This window comes from Bombyx mandarina, chromosome 10 (assembly GCF_030267445.1).
Source record: "Bombyx mandarina strain Sakado chromosome 10, ASM3026744v2".
NCBI classification, from domain to species: Eukaryota; Metazoa; Arthropoda; class Insecta; order Lepidoptera; family Bombycidae; genus Bombyx; species Bombyx mandarina.
In genome coordinates this window covers 12,313,314-12,331,772 of record NC_143217.1, presented here as the reverse complement: position 1 = coordinate 12,331,772, position 18,459 = coordinate 12,313,314, and the positions used below count along the sequence as shown (strand labels likewise).

Sequence of the window (18,459 nt, the reverse complement as noted above, 5' to 3'; positions counted from 1 at the left end):
CTGCAGGCGAAAAGCTAGTGAGGAAAAAGGAAACAAAACTTAGAACAAACATAGCTAGACACGTAAAAAAGATCAATCTGAAAATCCATACACAATAAAACCGAGGTGATTTATTAAAAAAATGTAATTAACTAGATAATACTTATTGTAACCTTCTTTTCCATACTCTATTATTTAAATTATAGTTCTAACATATTGTCATTTTAACATCTATCATTATTTTATCTTAGGTATGTCTTGAAAACCTTGTTTATAATAAACTTCGAATTCCTGTTTTTTCGTTTATTTTATATTGCGTTGATGCAAGATTTATATAACCGAAATCATGTGACCAATAACAGTTTTATGATTATTTAAATAAAATAATATGTACTTATTCAGGAGTGTAATGCTTCGTTTCATTCTATCAGCTTTTTATTGAGATCGGTTCATTAGTAAAAATAATGATCGATGAAACGATTTCAGATCTCATCCCTTATTCACATAGATTTATTAAGCACAGGACTTTTTGGCGGGAACGCGAGGAGTGAAGTTGTGTGATTTGTTTAATTTTGTCTATTTAGTGTTTCTTCTAGAGGGTCACGACCCTCAGTATTGAGGAAACCGAAGCAAGAAGAAAGTGTTTCTTCAGGTTTAAATGTGTAATAACGGTGGTTTATTACCTATTTAGTATCTGTAAAAGTGCACAAATGTGGGAAAATGAAAGAAAGCCGCTGAACGTAACTTCTCAGGATCCTCCAAAAAGTCCACTGAAAAAGTTTCAGTAAATGATCACAATTTTACTGAGATTAAATTTCATCCCATATCATCTCATCTGATATTAATCAACTTCATTTCATCCAACTAGCAAATGAAGCTGTTAAAGATGGCGATGCTAATTCGTATAAAAAATATTATCATGATTTGGCCTCACTTCCTATTTCTTTTCTTCGAAAATCTTGGGCTGATCTTTGGATTCAGAGCAGTTTAATTAAGGGTAAATATTTTTCACCCATACAGCCCACAATACCACTGCAACCATGGTTTTTTAAAATGAAATTTAATAAAAAGGAAACATCGTCTCTTATTCGTATGAGATTGGGTCATGTGTGTACCCCAGCACATCTTACCAGATTTCATATTATTGATAATGAAATGTGTGAGTGTGGGCTGAATATTGGTAATTTAAATCATATCATTCTGTCCTGTCCTCAGTATGACCACTCCATGTTATTTGATCACTCTGATCCTTCTTCCAGTATTCCGTTACCTACATCTGTTCTGTTTTGCTTTCATCTTTAAATCATAATGTATACAAAAAGCTGTTTATTTCTTACTGTAAATAATATACAATTATAAGTACATACCTATGTAGATAATTAATATTCTATTTAATTTAATTTATTAATTACTGTTCTTTTCCTTAGCGTAGAATTTTGTATTAGAGATAGTTTTTATCCTGCTGATCCTTTCCTTTATCCGATGTAAATTTCGTTCGATGTAAAATTCTTTTCCTTTTCTACTCCGTTTCCTTACCTTTGTCTGTGGCAATACGCACTGCGTGATGCCATAAAAAAAAAACTTCATTTCATTTCTTATTATCATTTTCATAAAAAAAAAAGTTTTCATTAAAATTGAAATAAGACTTGACTTAAAGGTCTTAGTTACCAAGTCAAAAATATCTTTAAAAAAATTACAAATTTGTTAATGTATTTTGTATTTTAGTATTTTACAAAAAGGTAAAATGGTCAGATTAAGATACCGTATAAAAGTACGGCGAATAATTAACATATGAAGTTTATTCCACAAGCATAAATTAACTAAAAGGTCTGATTAAATTTATATCTGATTCAAAATGGATGAAAACATTCATAACAATGTAGCGGTCTTAGCTATTCTCGATAGTCAACGTAAGTAATGTAAACAATTTATAGTTACTTTATTCTTCAATCATACTAAAAAATGGTTTAAATATTTTAAACCATTCTACTATATTCAATTAAATTTTAGCTAATTTGTACAAACCAAATATGCCAGTTCCAACATACAATCACAATCAAAACATTAGCCAACAAGAAGAATCGGATGTAAATGAAATGAATAAGCAAAGTAAGATTTTATACTAATTATGAAATTTTCGTTACATCAGTATTTAAGTGTAGTTATCATATAAAAATTCCACAGATATCATTTGGACAAAAAATTCTACAATAATGTTACTAAATTTATACGAAACTAAAATTCATATGTTGGATAATCCTAAGAAGAAATCAAAGATGTGGATATCGATTGCAGAAGAATTAAAATCATTAAACATAGAGGTAATAGAACCTTGGTTTGAGTATGTACTGTCTAAGAGCTGAGTAAATAATTCAAAGGTATTAAAATACTGTAAAATATTGATTGATATAATATATTCATGAAAATTAAAATTAAAAACAAGAAACACTTCTGAAGCTGATAATAATTACAGGTAACTGCAGATCAGGTCAGATGGAAAATAAATGCACTCACAAAAAAATATAAAGACTGCATTGACAATGGACAAGGAGCAGTATCTTTTAAGTATTTTAATGAGATGCACCAAATATTAGGCCGCTACAACGATAATGGTGGAAATTATAGACTGGCTTCTGGTGTTATACAAGAAGACGCAGAGAAAAGTAAAGACCGAAAGAACTTAATGAAAACAACAACTCCTTTTAGAAAATTAAGGGCAGAACGTAGAGCTAAAGTAGAATTAGATAAACAGTGGATAGAATACATTAAGAGACAAGAGGAACAAAAACAAATAAGAGATGAAAGGTATGAGAGGAGTTTGAGATTAAAAGAAGAGGAACTGCAATTGAGAAGAAAAGAATTAGAACTGAAACAATCCATAGCTTTAAGAAAGTTACAACTAAGAGAAAACAAACAAGAAGAACTTCTTAAAATAGAACGAGAGAAATGTGCTTTGTTAAGGAAACTAGTGGCAGAACATGAAATTTTGAGACAGTAAATTTGTTGTTTCTGGGTAAATTGGCTATTACTAGGAAAAGCCAAGAAAAATCCATTTTTGAAGTAAAATTAGTGAAACAAACTATCTGTATAAAAAACAAAGCTGTTAATCCAATACAATTTATACCTGCCATTTTAAGAAATTCATACTTCATGAATCTACTAATTGAAGTAAAGGCAGCTCTGATGCTTATTGTTTCACACAAGATCAGTTGGACCTCTGTGTCACCACCTAGCTTTAAACCCTACAATATTGGACAACAGTACAATTAATAGAAAAAAAATGCTACAAAAGAAATTACTGGCTTGATAATCAGATTTCAAGTCAAGGGTCCCTTCAGAAACAAAGTGTAACCTTTTCTAGAATAGCAGGATTAATGGTGGCCTACAGAGCCTTCCAGTTTCATCAGGACAGGTCAAGTGGAATGTGTTTTATTAATAACCAAGAATTATAATATTTGTTAATTGTTGAAAAGTACATTTATTTAAATGATCGCTCAATAAGACAAAATTATGGATCACACAAATAGTAGATCCCGGTCATAGTTTATTGTTCTAATTCCTTGAAACTACTTACACATAACCTGTTGTACATTGCTCATACTGTACTGCGATTAAATTATGAAGTTCGCTAAAATCTGTAGTTTTTTCATAAAAGAGTAACTAAAATCCCTCGGTTGTTACAAGTTAACCATCTATAATTAACATATAATATGTACAGTGGTTTTTTTTTTTTTTTTTTTCCGGGCCGAGGGCCGAACCTCCTACGAGGTCCCCGCGCCTAGGGGGCGCGCGGGGTATGTGAGACTCTACGATCTGCAGGTGTTGAGAGCAGACCGCGGGCCCAAGGAATTTAGGGCCCACCCACTAAACGACTCCCCTGCACTCTTACACCCGGCGTCCGATCTCCGTCCGGGGTCAAAACCCGGTCAGAGTAGGGGGGTTCCCGCGGTCAACACTACAACCAGACACGCGGCGCCACCCCGAGGACGCCCGACCGACGGGTCGTCGAGGCGATAGTCGACGACCAACGACGTCAGTCTCCGCGGTACGGCGGCCCTTCAGGCCGCCCGGGCGATGCCGCTGGTGTTCCGGGATACCCCGCTGGGCCAGAACCAGCCTGCCGGGTCGGAACGCGATACACCGCCGACCGGGTTGCTCTTCCACAGTATGTTCGGCGACGACAGCGACGACGAAAATGCGGACCGCATCGCAGTCCGCAGCCGCCGACGCGTCGTCCCGTCCTCCTGGTGCCAGCGCGCTAGAGTGACGGTAGCGTGCGGCGCAGTCTCAGCCCCCTTAGGTCGCCCCGTGACCATCACCGGGAGGAGACTGCCTCCTCATAGGGGCCGGAGCTGGACAAACGCCCTCCTCCGACCCCCGGCTCGACGGCGGCGGCACGGCGCCGAGAGGGAGGAAGAGTTCTCCCTCTCCCGTTCCGCCGCCTCCTTCTGCGAGATGGTGGACTCGCAGAAGTCGAGCATCGCCTGCCAGGACTCATCGTTTCCGAGCATCGCAGCCACGACGGTCGGAAGCGACAAGTCCGGTCCTATTTTTGCAACGAGGACGCGGCGCTGCTCCGCGAATGTACAGTGGTACCTCAATATACGATTGCCCTAATATACAAGTGTTATGAGGTACAAGCCACTGCGCGAGCAATATTTTGCTTCGAGATGAGAGTAAGACTTGAGATACGAGGAATCACATAATACCCCCACATGTGGAGTACTATTATATATTTTTTTCTTATTTAAAAACACATAAAAAATGACAGGTCGTTTTTTGGGAGCTGGAACAGATTAACGGCATTAAAATTAATTTCAATTGGGAAAATTGCTTTGATATATGAGCAATTTGACATGCGAGAAAGGTTACAAAATTAATTAAACTCGTATGTTGAGGTAGCACTGTATATTATTTAGTCGTGATTAACCTCTAAATGATCATTTTCATTCAAGCAATAATTATGGAGTATACATGCAGCTACAATCATGTCTGTGATGAAAGCTATATTTCGATAAACAGTAAACAATTTAATTCTGCGGAACCTAGCCTTCAACAGAATAAAAGCTCTATCGCCCAACTTTCGAGCAGATGCATGTAATGCATTAAATTCTCTTTGTTGAGGTGTCAGCCTTTTATTTTCTCTAAATGGTGGTACCAGCCATGGTAAAGATGGATACCCTGAGTGGCCTATTAAAAATGTATTGTGTGGAAACAAAGAATTTCTGTCATGAGTTGCTGTATGATATAAAGGTGATTTCTTCAAGGCCCGAGTGCAGTTGGATGAGCCTGGTTCTCCACAAAAGATGTTTGTAAATCTCAATTGTGAATCAATCGTTGCTTGCAAAATTATTGAAAAGTGACCTTTGGGATTACAGTACTCTCGAGCATTTTTAGGTTTTTCTATTCTTATGTGGGTACGATCTATAACACCTAAAATGTTTGAGATTCCAGTCTTTAAATGGAAATTGTCACAAATATATTGTATTTCATTAAAATCTTGTGGCCATCTTATGGCATCATTCAGTTTTGTCAAAATCCATGATGCCACTTTTCTTATGACACGAAATGTTGATGATATTGAAATATCAAAACGGGTAGCAATTGGTGTTAAGGGCTCAGTATTTGAGATAAATGTTAGAAATATGTAAAAACATAACTTTGACTCGAGAGGTTTAAGTCCAAATTTATGTGATGCAATGAATCCTGATTTATCCAATTCACCTGGAATCCAAAAAATGTTTAATGTAAGACATGATAAAAAATGAAAGTTTTTTTTATTGATCTTATTTTGTATATGGGTGAACAAGTATATGGCCTTCCTGGTGTTAAATGTTTACTTCAATCCACCAACATGCTATGAGATATATCCAATATAGCATATTATTATGCCATCCCCACTATGAGATATAGGTCCAGGTTATAATTGTATGAAATTGAATAACTGCTGTCCTCCCTTCAAACTGAAACACATTATTGTTTCACCACAGTATGGTCATCTATGCCCATGTGGCATTACAATACTCTCACCTACCACCAATAACTATCAGTTAGTGATCGCAATACGCCAATATAAATAATTTTCAGATGCTACCCATCCTCGGGTGAATCGCTTGGTCGCCCTTTACGACACCCAGGAGTGATATGTTCAGATAAAAAGCTATAAACCCATTTTACCAATAAGACGAAATGCTGTTTTTCTTGATAATCTCATTCGATTTTTAAATTCGGCGTCAGTCCATGAGTCTATAATATGCATATAATCATCGACTCGTCTTCTTCTTAGTCTTATAAAATATTGCATAGGAGGAAAAAAAATTTCATCGTCCTCATCATCAGGCCACTCAATTTCTGAAGAGTTTCCCTCGACATTAGATAAATGACTGAAACTGTCTGTATCACTGTCATCGGTGCTAATTAAAAAGTTGTTGGTTTCGGCAAGCCAAATTATTTGGTTGTTTTTAATCATTTTTCAACATACTCAACTTGTAAACAATAAATTTCTCCTTAAAATTCTCGGTATAAGTAATCTATAGTAATATTATTTGTTCTAGTTTATTTATACATTGTCTCTATTAGCGTAAATATGTATAAACCGCTGTACCACCGTACTTGTTTGAAAATATTAAGATTGTTATTTTGAAAAAATTGTAAACGTAAGTAGGTGTAGTCGTATTTATATTTAAACGAAACACGAAACCAACTGACAGTAGCTAATGTCACTGTAAAATAATGCTGCCAGTGATCTCGAACGTCATAGAGCGAGATCGGTAGACTTGCCAGCTAAAATCGGTATATTTGTACTATTCTGTACCCAAAATCGGTATTTGTCAAAAAATATACAATATTCAATCAAATTCGTATAATTATTGAAAAAAAAAACAACTTACAGACTAATTTATAATAATCATATTTAGGAATAATAATTTTTTATACCAATATTGTTTGGCCATAGCTGCAGTCATCGTTGAATTAATTTCAAAATCATAACAATAAGCTGTATTAAAAAGTCGTTTTGCATGTAATAGATCAGTGATTGATTCAGTAGACACCCTATTTCGCTGTTTTGTTTTCAAAAAATTAATATGTGAAAATATGCGTTCAACGTTAGCGGATGAATAGGGAAGTGATAAAATATTAAGTATGAAATTAGACAGCAAAGGAAACATTTGAGTTTCATCGCCACGTTTTGCCAACGTTACGCGAAAATAGTTCTACATCATTTGCAAATGTTTTGATATATTTACAATTTCTTAAAATGCGTCGCTCTATATCAATTTCCTGGAAATCATTGCTCTGAACAATATTGGGAAAGAGCCCACTCTTAAGAAGTATCGAAGTAGTTTTGCCAATTTTAACATTTTTTGGATCAATAATGTCTAAAAGTGTCAAATCGGTAGAAAAATCGGGAGAATTTCCATGTATACTCGGAAATCGTAGAAAAATCGTTATATTTCGGTATTTCGGTAGAACATAGCCCATATCGGTAGAAATACCGAAAAATCGGTAGGTTCGAGACCACTGATTGTTGCTATATTTAAAGTAATAGTGATGCGTTCAGTTCTCGTTCAATCAAATGAACGAACAATGAGTGTGAAGAGTTAATCATTTCAAACTATAGTCGGATTTTTAATTAGACGAAGCCAGCTGACAGTAGCTAATGTCACTTTGTGAAATAATGTTGCTATATTTAAAGTAATAGTGATGCGTTCAGTTCTCGTTCAATCACATGAATGAATAATGAGTTTGAAGAGTTAATCATTAATTTCAAACTATCAAAGAATATTATTTATATTTTACAATAAAATTGTATTAAAGTGCTCCAATATATGTTACTAGTAGTATGTAACTACAATCAGTTTTTTTATTTTCATTACCTACCTATAATTGTTATATTTTATACGTCTATAATTTCAACTATATGATGTATTGGAAATAGGACAGTCTTACAAGCTTCCTCGCAATGTTTTTCTTAATGTTTAAAACACTCGGTATTCAGTACAGGTAGATACTATAGGAACATAATATTTCGTCGAAAACCCGTTGGTATGTACAAAGCACGCCTAAAATTCGAACCCCGTACCCGATATCGGCAATTCGGCACACCAACTATTCACTAGACAATCGAGGAAATTTCATTAATTCAGGAGTTTTTTCAATCGTTCACTTTGTCACAACACTATTTTTATTTCATCAAAAACTGACAACACAGTAAACGTCAGTTGACTTCGTCTAATAAAAAATCCGACTATATAAAAGAATATTATTTCTATTTTACAATAAAAATTATATTAAAGTGCTCTAATGTATGTTACTAGTAGTATGTAACTACAACAGTTTTTTTTAATTTTCATTACCTATAATTTCCTATAATTGTTATATTTTATACATCTATAGTTTCAACTATATGATGTATTGAATATTTTCCTTAATGTTTAAAACACTCGGTATTCAGTATAGGTAGAAACTATAGGAAGATAATCGTTGAAAACTCGTTGGTATGTACAAAGCACGACTAAAATTCGAACCCGATATCGGCAGTTCGGCACACTAACTATTCACTAGACAATCGAGGCAATTTCATGAATTCAGGAGTTTTTTCAATCATTCACTTTGTCACAATACTATTTTTATTTCATCAAAAACTGACAGCACAGTAACATCGGTCACTCACATGCGCACGAATACGCAAACCCGCAAGTGTAGGACGACATTTGCGAATGATTATGCAAAGTTTTCGCTACATTCGTGGTTTTCCAAGCTGTGTCGGTTTTTTAACAGACATCAAAGCGCGCGAACCGCGTACCTTCGAGTAGTCTCCCACACATGCGTTTGCCCAGTTGCGCCGACGATTGCGAAGGTAACGGACGTAGCGCCATTTTCATAGTTCGTGTAGTATATATACCGTGTAGTGTATCTTCATCAAAAGAAATCCCATAAAAACAGCATGGCTGTTAATGATGTCTGGGAAAGAATTCAAAACTCTTTTTCTCTTCAATGTTCTATTGACGAATTAAAAAGGAGGAGAAATTCGTGAGACATTCGTAAACAAGTGTAGGAGGAAGCGCAAACGGGTTCGCAAATAGAGTATGCGAATCCATTTGCACAGCCGCTAGGTTTGCGAATGAATGTTTGATGGCCCTTCACATGCGCGCAAACATTCGTACAATGTACGAATATTTGCGCGCATGTCATATACGTCAGTTGACTTCGCATAATGCCGGTCACTCACATGCGCGACAAATATTCGTACATTGTACGAATGTTTTCGCGCATGTGCAAATGGGTTCGGTACTCAATTTGCGAACCCGTTTGCGCTTCCTCCCACACTTGTTTACGAATGTCTCACGAAATTCTCTTCTTTTTTAATTCATCAATAGAACATTGAAGAGAAAGGGAGTTTTTAATTCTTTCCCAGGCGTCACTTGGCCGTTAGCCATTCTGTTTTTATGGGATTTCTTTTAAGGGTCCCATATGGTCGATTCATTTTGCAGGAGTTCAATGAACTCCATCACCTTAGTGTTGTTCCAATCCATGATTAAGGTACGCTACACAGTAGCAATGAAGTAGGAAACCTATGGAAATGAAACGTCAACCAAAATTTCGTGCCAGTGTGACGTCATCTGGCCACAAAACATGGCGGCTTTAGTGCTGTACAAAAGATTTCAATGTCATCAGGTTTTATCGATAAACGTTCTTGCCTCATTTTATTTTAAATATTGTTGAGTATTATTTATTTGTAGAATTTATACTTTAATGGGAAGTAAGTAGGTATATTGTTATGTGCAAATATGATATGATTTAGATGGGTGAAATCTAAGACAAGTTCGTCCTTCGAATTTGCCAAGTAAACGATATGATGATTTTTAAAAGTTGCTACACTGATTTTATAAAGTTGTCGTTTGTCGCAAAACATAAAGATATGGCGTAGTTCAAAGCCATCAGCCCATTTCTAGCATGCTAAATGTTATCGTATTTTGAGTACGTGTTTTTCTTAGACTATTACAATCTATTTTAATTGTTTTCCTGACTCTAAAGTCCGTAACATACTACCGTAGTGCACCCCAAGGAAGGTGCGCCGCACCATTTGAATCACTTTCGCTTGAGAGTGATTCAAATTTTAAACTTATCAAGGGACCGCGTGAAAAAAAAAACACCTACAGAACATTTATTCATTAATTACAAACGTCATTCCTTGTGACTTCCTCTCTAAAATCACTTAATTATTAAATATTTAACAAAGGAGAAACCCCATTTTGGGCCTAAGCGTTACACGAATGGGATATGTACCAAAAAATTCGTCTATTTTGCTTGATTAACCTATTAAAATCTTAGCTTCATTGACAATGGCCAAGTGTAGAAAATAAGTTGAATTAAATTTTTTGTTTTAAACAATCTTTGTAAACATCTGCAACACTTATTTCAATATACGTAACTAGCTCCACAAACGTGCGGATTAGAATTAGAACATCCATAAAATAGGATCGATTTAGTGGAAATCAAGTGTAAAAAATAATTAATACTCTTTTGCTTTAGGATAAATGACTGTTTTTATAGGTATTTTAATCAATGTAAATAGAGTATGGCCATCGAATCGTGACACAACTACTTACAATGGCGGCAATTCAAAATATCTACAACTGACAACATTAAATATAGCATGAAAGGGTAGTTTTGCATTTTTATATTAATGTGACTATGCCATAGAAAAACACAAATGTATCAAATCGTGTTATGTTATCTTTAATGTTGCCAACTGAAGATATTTTGGATTTTGCCGTAAAGCAGTAATGCGTTTCAGTTTGAAGGGTGGGGCAGCCGTTGTAACTATACTGAGACCTTAGAACTTATATCTCAAGGTGGGTGGCGCATTTACGTCGTAGATGTCTATGAGCTTCAGTAACCACTTAACATCAGAACTAAAATGAAATGAAATGTGATGAGATAATATGGGAGCACGTAATGATTTATATTTTATATAAAAAAGCTATCATATAAATATAGTATTTCATATAAAAAAGTTTTCATTAAAATTAAAATAAGACTGACCTAAAGGTCTTAGTTACCAGGTCATAAAATCCCTTAAAAAAATCATTTCGTGCGCAGCGCGTTTCGCATTACGTTGTTTTTAATTTTTGGCTTTCGTTCGTTTTCGTAAACAACCTAACGCGCGATTTCTCGTAACAGGTTCCATTTTTATTTTAAAGCAACCTGTTGCTGCAACAGGTTTCGTAAAAAATTACTCATCTTTAGTAGGAAATAGCCTCAAAAATATCGTTTTTATTAAAATATCTCGAACAATAAACATAACCTAAAATGTAAACATTGTCTGATTTTACCAATTTGGCCATTGCTGGGAGACCTGAAAATTGGGCTCATGAAACCTTCTTAGGTATTGTAACTTATGCCCAAATTCTAGCACTGTAACGCCAGGCCCAAGTTTGTATGGATTTCGGGTTTGTCCTTTACGATAGTGTTTTACTCACTGCGGAATAAAACTATTTTATTTAAATAGTTCCGAAGAGATTTTGTCGGTAGCCTTTTTCCCGAAATATCTAAACAGAATGTCTAAATATGTTTTGATGACATATTTTAAAGTGGTATTTATGATTAGTGTCATGATCAATAGATTCCGACTCCGATTCAATAGGGCTCCATAATGAATTTAAATACATATAGATAATAGTTTTAGGGCATCGACTTTCTTGAGATCCTATAAAATACGTTTTAATTATTATTTTTGTATGTTTTAAGCATGATAAATTATGAAATTTTATATAATCAATCATATTAAATCGATATCAAAGTCAATAAATAATGTACAACCCAAAACAGACGGCCGAACTGACGTGACAATGACATTTGGCGCGCTAAACATGGCGGATTTTCGGCCTCATTAGACGGAGACGGAGATATTTACGTATATTCATGTTTCATTTTATGTACGCACTGAAATACTGTTATATTGTTTTCCTGCGAGTTAAAGTGCTGAGTAAGAACGAGATAGATATATGTTTATGTATGTGCCTTCAAAATGGGTGCTATTTATATAAGCAATTGTACGTATAGAACAATATGTCGTGTCCCTACTATATAGGTCTATGCACAGTAGACTTCACGAGTTATGAAAATGGCGAAACGTCCGTTACCTTCGCAATCGTGGGCGCAACTGGTCACGCGAATGTGTGGGAGACTACGCGAAGGTACGCGGTTCGCGCGCTTTGATGTCTGTTAAAAAACCGACACAGCTTGGAAAACCACGAATGCAGCGAAACCTTTGCCTAATCATTTGCAAATGTCGTCCTACACTTGCGGGTTTGCGTATTCGTGCGAATGTGAGTGATCGGTATAATAAAAAATAAAAAAATACCTTACGACTATAGGTACCTAGGTAGGTATGTATGTTATACCATACCTAAGTAGTTTTATTTTTCCAACTGGAAAGGCAAAAGTATTTTTTATATATTTTTTAAACATGAAAAATTATATTATGAAAGGACTTTTTGGCGGGAACACGAGGAGTGAAGTTGTGTGATTTGTTTTATTTTGTCTATTTAGTGTTTCTTCAGGTTTAAATGTGTAATAACGGTGGTTCATTAACTGTTTAATATTTGTGAAAGTGCACAAATATGGGAAAATGAAACAAAGCCGCTGGACGTAACTTCTCGGGATCCTCCAAAAGTCCATTGCAAAAATCTCCGTAAATGACCACCATTTTACTGAGCTTATATTTCATCCCATATCATCCCATCTCATTTCATTTAATTTCATGCCAGTTGATTAATGTCTCAAATGAATCATCTTCATTTCATTTCACTCCATATTATCATTTTTCATAAAACTAAGAATTTAAAATAAAAGAAGACATGACTTAAAGGTCTTAGTTATCAGGTCATAAAATCCCTTAAAAAAAGTGAACTAATTTGTGTTTCATTTTTACTGTTTTGTGCATAGATTATACACGTTTTGTGTACAAGAGGTTTTACTGTTGATTATGTACCGTAAAATGGGGCGATTAGGGACAAATTCCAACTTTATGAGCAATTTTAAGGTAGTTGTTGATGTATATAATGCTATATCAGGATCAAAATGATTGAGTCTTGGGGGCATCTTTATTGTCTAATTTAAAATTATGCAACTAGCATTCCAGTTTAAGCAAAAAATGCAAAAATAGGTGTGATCCCTATTTACCCGAAAATTGCGGTTAATTGGGACGAAATGAGAAATTTCCTAGGGTTGGCACTACTTTTATTTTTATATATAGTTTTAATTTATTTATTTATTTAGTTGCACCAACAAAGTGATCATCAATAAAAAAAATTGAAAATCTGACAAAAGTACATGGCAGACATCACCTCAATTATAGGTGCAATCGACAGTGCTGATATTTCTATCTGGGTTAAGAGATTAGGTGTGTCGGTTATTCCATGGATTAATCAGATGAATACCCCCACTCTGAACAAATATTAAATATTTTATTATGTATTACTTAGACATTTTTGTCCACCTTGAGATTTCATTGATCTTGTTACATGTCTCTGCAAAATCGACTTACTTATATTAAATTGCTTATCTATTTCAAATAAAGACTTATTCCCAATTTCGCTTCGAATAAACCAGATTTTTACCAACAAATTTAAAAAATATTGTTATAACTACATAGACAACCCTACAAACCTGTACCTATTTATACTTAGGTCGTTTCCATTTCACGTATTCTCATCCCAATTGACCCCTTTTTCGTTGTTATTTGTACCTAAGACGTCCCCAATATCCCTAAAAACAACAGATTTTTACATGTATTTTTATTTAATCAAATACATTAAAACCAATAACAACTGAGACTTACCTTTAATATATATGCTGGTTCAAACACTAAATAACGTTTATAAATCATATTCGTCTTCTATTATTATCAAATAAATAAAAGAGAGCAAAGTTTCTAGCACTAAATTAATGACCACCACAGGAAGTTAATTTGAAACGCGATTTTTTATAAGTTAGCAGCTATTATCATGCATATTCAGAGTTGTTTTGTGAACTTTCAACATTCTATTATTAAACTACAAAAAATGGAAGATTTTGCAACGAATATAAAACTTATATTGAGCGTCGAAAGATTTTCCCGGTTTTTTCCCGATTCGCCTGTCAATCCCTAATCGCCCCATTTTACCGGTACTTAAAAAATATTGTTTTTAATTTATAAATCATACAATACACTTAATATATAAAATTATAAATGGACTTTAGCGGGAATGCTTCTACGTATGTTATTTTAGATGAATGTGAGTGAATTTTATGTAACATGTTTTTTAATATATGGAGTAGGCTTTTGAACTGAGTAGCACAAGAAGTCAACTTAGTAATAGTACCATTAGTTAAATTTATCCAATTAACTCAAATGCAATGTTGTTTACAAGACCTAGGAATTTAGCTAGTTATATAGCGTTTATTTATACTTCTTTAAATGTAGTACTTATAGGATTATCATTCTAATCTACTCATTCATGATCTCAATATGTTCAAATTTACAAAATAACTACTGGGAAAATTTTCCCTAATCATTGGACATAAAATAGCAACTGCGGAAACAAAACTGTCTACCAGATATAAGATTTCAAAAATAAGCCAATAACTAGCAAACTCAAACATTTAAAAAATGAATTAGAAAAATACAATGATGTATATACTCTTATTGCCTGGGCAAGATTTTATAAATATTTTTTACATTTCCAGCTAAAGACATTGCTATAGATTCAGCAAGTGAAATGGAGAGTAACGACAGAATCAATATTATGAATGAAAGATCTGAGAAACATAGTATGTATTATTTGTTATAAAGCATACTTTGCCATAGCATAGATACATGCTGTAGCATACATTTAAACAAAGATTAAGTTTTAGAATTAATCGCCATTCTTAATACTACAAGAAAACACAGTATTTTCATGAAACTTGCTTGTAAAAATTACTTGCTGCTCGCATGTAACTTCCTGCAATACATCCTCATCTTGATAGAATGTTAATATTTGAAATAAGATTGGCAATAATATAATTTCAGTGATAACCATTAGGTTATTTTTATTCTTTCTTTCCTATTACCCTCTGCTGCAGTGTAGGGCTCGAATCAAATTATTCCATTTGCACATTATTTTAACACTATTAGTTTGTAGTTTTATGAGGTGCCGCAGATAGGACAATATTTCATTGTCACCGACTACTTAATGTATTCATTATGAAACAGCTATAATTGAACGAAATTTGTTGTACATAACCTCCTTGACATGGGTAGTGTTGTTTCAACGGGAGAAAAGAAAAGGTTTCTTGCATCAAATTGTCACTGTTGATAAAAATGGATCTATTATGACAATCTGAACTGCAGAAAGTCATAGGTTTTGTTGTACATAGCCTCCTTGACATGTGTACTGTTGCTTCAATGGGAGAAAATAAAAGGTATCTTGCATCAAATTGTCACTGTTGATAAAAAATGGATCCATTACTACAATCTGAAGTTCAGAGTCATAGATTGAGCACGGCCAACCATCAATATTAGTGGCAAAGCGAAGTATTTATGGGTATGTGGCTAATATTAGTGGAAACCTCTGATGTATATTCTGGTGAGGTCAGAGGAGTGCGATTTATTATGAACAGCTAAAACCAAAGGAAACCGCATCAATTGCAGTTGGTAGTGATAATCAGTTATTCACTACCAACTGCAATTGATGCGAATGAGATAAAAGAAAAATGGTCAGAATACTCTGAAAAACATGATAGTCATTTTGCTGCACTACAATACTTGCCCGCACGTCGCAAAACCAGTACAAACATATCTAAAAACACTTATATAGGAAGTCCTACCACACCTGCCATATTCTCCAGATGTCGCTTCTGCAGATTATCATAACTTTTTTTTATTGCCATAAAGGGAGACAAGCATACGGCCCACGTGATGGTGAGTGGTTACCGTCGCTCATGGACGTGAGCAATGCCAGGGGCAGAGCCAAGCCGCTACCTACCGCTTCAAAGCTGCTGCCTACCGCATTTCTTTCGATGGTTCCTAGAAAACACTGAAGTCCTACCGCACCTGCCATCGCTTCTCGATTTCGCTTCTGCAGATTACCATCTCTTTCGATGGTTCCTAGAAAATACTGAATTGATGCTTGAAAATTTATTATAATAATGATAATAATAACAACAAATAGCTTGTCTAATGAGCTTGTTGTCCACACATTAAGCAATAAAAAAAGTATCTATATTACAATTACAATTGTTATTACAGGTGCAGTGTGGACAAGTAATGCAACTTCAATACTCTTGAAACTGTATGAATCAAATTTGCAGATGTTAGAAACACCCAAAAAGAAGACTAGAATATGGATGGCTATATCACAAAATTTAAAACATTTTGACATAGATGTATGTATTCATAACAGTTAAATATATATTGCATTAAAAATATCTTTCATACTGGATCCATCAATAACTTTCGAATTACCAATGGCCAAAGTTAACGCTCAACAAAGGTCACAAGAAATAACTTGATAAGTGGATTGTCAGCCACTAGTTCCTTTACCTTTGTTAGCTTTAACGTTAACTTCAGTCGCAGACGTTGAAAGCCTATCAGAACGACGCAAATCTTCCATCATAATATATCTTGACCGCTTTTGAACACTTTGTACCACTCAATAAGCACGTGTTTTTGACAAAGTCAATTCACCGTAAACCTTTGACTCCACATACGAAATTCCATTGGCGATGGAATATTTAAGACACTTTTTGTGTGATATTTTTGTCTAATAAAACATTCGCATTACACACTAGATGTGATTTAATGAAAAACAGCACTGTATTTAATCTAAATAGATGCAACTCAGACTACGCGCCAAAATGGAAAACAGTTGTGCCAATCTAAAAAAAAAAAGAGTTGAACCGTAAATAAATCATCCATTCCCGATACCTTTATGATCGAATTTATATATTTATTATTTTCAGATGACTGCTGATCAAGTGAGATGGAAAATAAATGCCTTAACAAAGAAATACAAACAATGCATAGATTCGGAATGTAGGCAAAATGAAAAATTTAAGTATTTCAAAGAAATGGATAGTATTTACTCACAATATAATGTAGACTGTGATTCCTATTTAATAACAGAACTATTGCACAAAAATAATGAACGAAATAACCAAAATGTGAATAGTTCTCTATCCAACAAACCTATAGAAAGTAAGGCAGTTATAGAAATGAGGAAAATCAGATTAGCAAACCGCATTGATTCAGAACGAAATCAAAGTAAGATACAATTAGAGAAACAGTGGTTGGTATATTTAAAAACACAAGAAGACCAAAGGCAATTAAGAGATAGAATGTTTGAGAGAAGCCTAAAGTTAAGAGAGGAAGAGTTGGAATTGCGGAAAAGAGAACTAGAGTTAATAGAATCTCTAGAAGGCAAAATAATTGACTCAATAGAAAAAGAACATGATCAAGTTTTACAGCTTGAAAGAGAAAAATGTGATCTAATGAAAGAAAACTTCACAATTTCATAAGTTGATTGATGCTAAACTTTTAAGTTGTATTTCAGGATAAAAGTAGTGGAGAAAATGTGTAAAAAGTACTGTTTAAACCGGTAGATAGAATATAATAATGTTACGCCGGTAAGAGTAACGCCATCTATCGCCGAATAGTCGAACGAATATCGAAGGACCTAGTAGCACCTAGAATGAACGCTCAAGTAGAACAACACCACCTACTGTCAGATAGCGGAAACTACTACTAGAGATGTGTGGAATATTCTCGATAATTCTAGGGATGAGGTATCGGCTATAAAAGCGTTGTAGAGATGACACGCAGTCAGTCAGTAATCGGAACTACTCGAAGCGAAACAGCGAATGGATCACCTGAAGTGAAGCGGAACAAGCGAATTGAGAGTTTTAAAGTGTTTGCTGAGTGTTTTAAGTGTTCCAAGTGTTAAATACAGTTTTAAGTTGTACTTTGGTGAAATTTTATTCATCCCAAACCCCAGCGCGTAACAATAATAATAAGTTTCATTTTATTTTGTATAATATCACTTTTTGTATTTTAGAAGTGCTTTCGGCCATTAGTACAAACCTGGGCTGGTGGACTATTTTTTCTTGCCTGTTTATGGTTTTGGATTGGTGATTTTTCTAAGGCCTTTCCGATTTTACTAGAATTATAAGAAGTGCAATGGATTAACCAGAATAAGGGGTTTGCGCAAAACTTCTCGAGGGTCTCAAAAGGGTCGAACAGATTACGGGCTCAACCTAAGAGAATTTTCTTACACTAGTTCTAGGTAGAGCGCTAGGTACTTCGCAGTCTGTCACCAGATCGGGATGGTGACCCACTGAGGAGATCCGACGAGAAACTCGGTTGGTTTTGTCTATGGGTTAGTTAGTTCGACGAGGACGGTGAACGGTGCTTCAGGGGCCTAAAAGCACCGAAATTGGAGTCGACAAGACATG

General features: G+C 34.7%; 3 protein-coding genes across 4 annotated transcripts; 2 read left to right on the top strand and 1 right to left on the bottom strand.

Moving 5' to 3' along the window:
- The first annotated feature begins 1,647 nt into the window (after positions 1–1,647).
- LOC114243199 (uncharacterized) lies at positions 1,648–3,613 on the top strand. Its single transcript, XM_089730447.1, has 4 exons — positions 1,648–1,889; positions 1,990–2,088; positions 2,164–2,300; positions 2,453–3,613. The coding sequence occupies exons 1-4, from the start codon at positions 1,835–1,837 to the stop codon at positions 2,975–2,977; spliced, it is 816 nt and encodes a 271-aa protein (XP_089586573.1). The 5' UTR covers positions 1,648–1,834; the 3' UTR covers positions 2,978–3,613.
- Positions 3,614–4,872: 1,259 nt separating this feature from the next.
- Positions 4,873–6,675, bottom strand: LOC114243198 (uncharacterized). Its single transcript, XM_028174598.2, has 2 exons — positions 6,157–6,675; positions 4,873–5,703 (listed from the first exon to the last, which is right to left on the bottom strand). Exons 1-2 carry the CDS (start codon positions 6,446–6,448, stop codon positions 4,895–4,897), a joined length of 1,101 nt encoding a protein of 366 aa, XP_028030399.2. The 5' UTR covers positions 6,449–6,675; the 3' UTR covers positions 4,873–4,894.
- Positions 6,676–7,426: 751 nt separating this feature from the next.
- On the top strand, positions 7,427–17,969 carry LOC114243202 (uncharacterized). Of its 2 annotated transcripts, none has more exons than XM_089730446.1 (4): positions 7,427–7,485; positions 14,716–14,799; positions 16,259–16,395; positions 16,972–17,969. In XM_089730446.1, exons 2-4 carry the CDS (start codon positions 14,748–14,750, stop codon positions 17,524–17,526), a joined length of 744 nt encoding a protein of 247 aa, XP_089586572.1. In that variant the 5' UTR covers positions 7,427–7,485; positions 14,716–14,747; the 3' UTR covers positions 17,527–17,969. The 2 variants fall into 2 exon arrangements, with proteins under 2 accessions (XP_089586572.1, XP_089586571.1); XM_089730445.1 differs by lacking the exon at positions 7,427–7,485 and adding an exon at positions 13,940–14,264.
- The last annotated feature ends 490 nt before the right edge of the window (positions 17,970–18,459 follow it).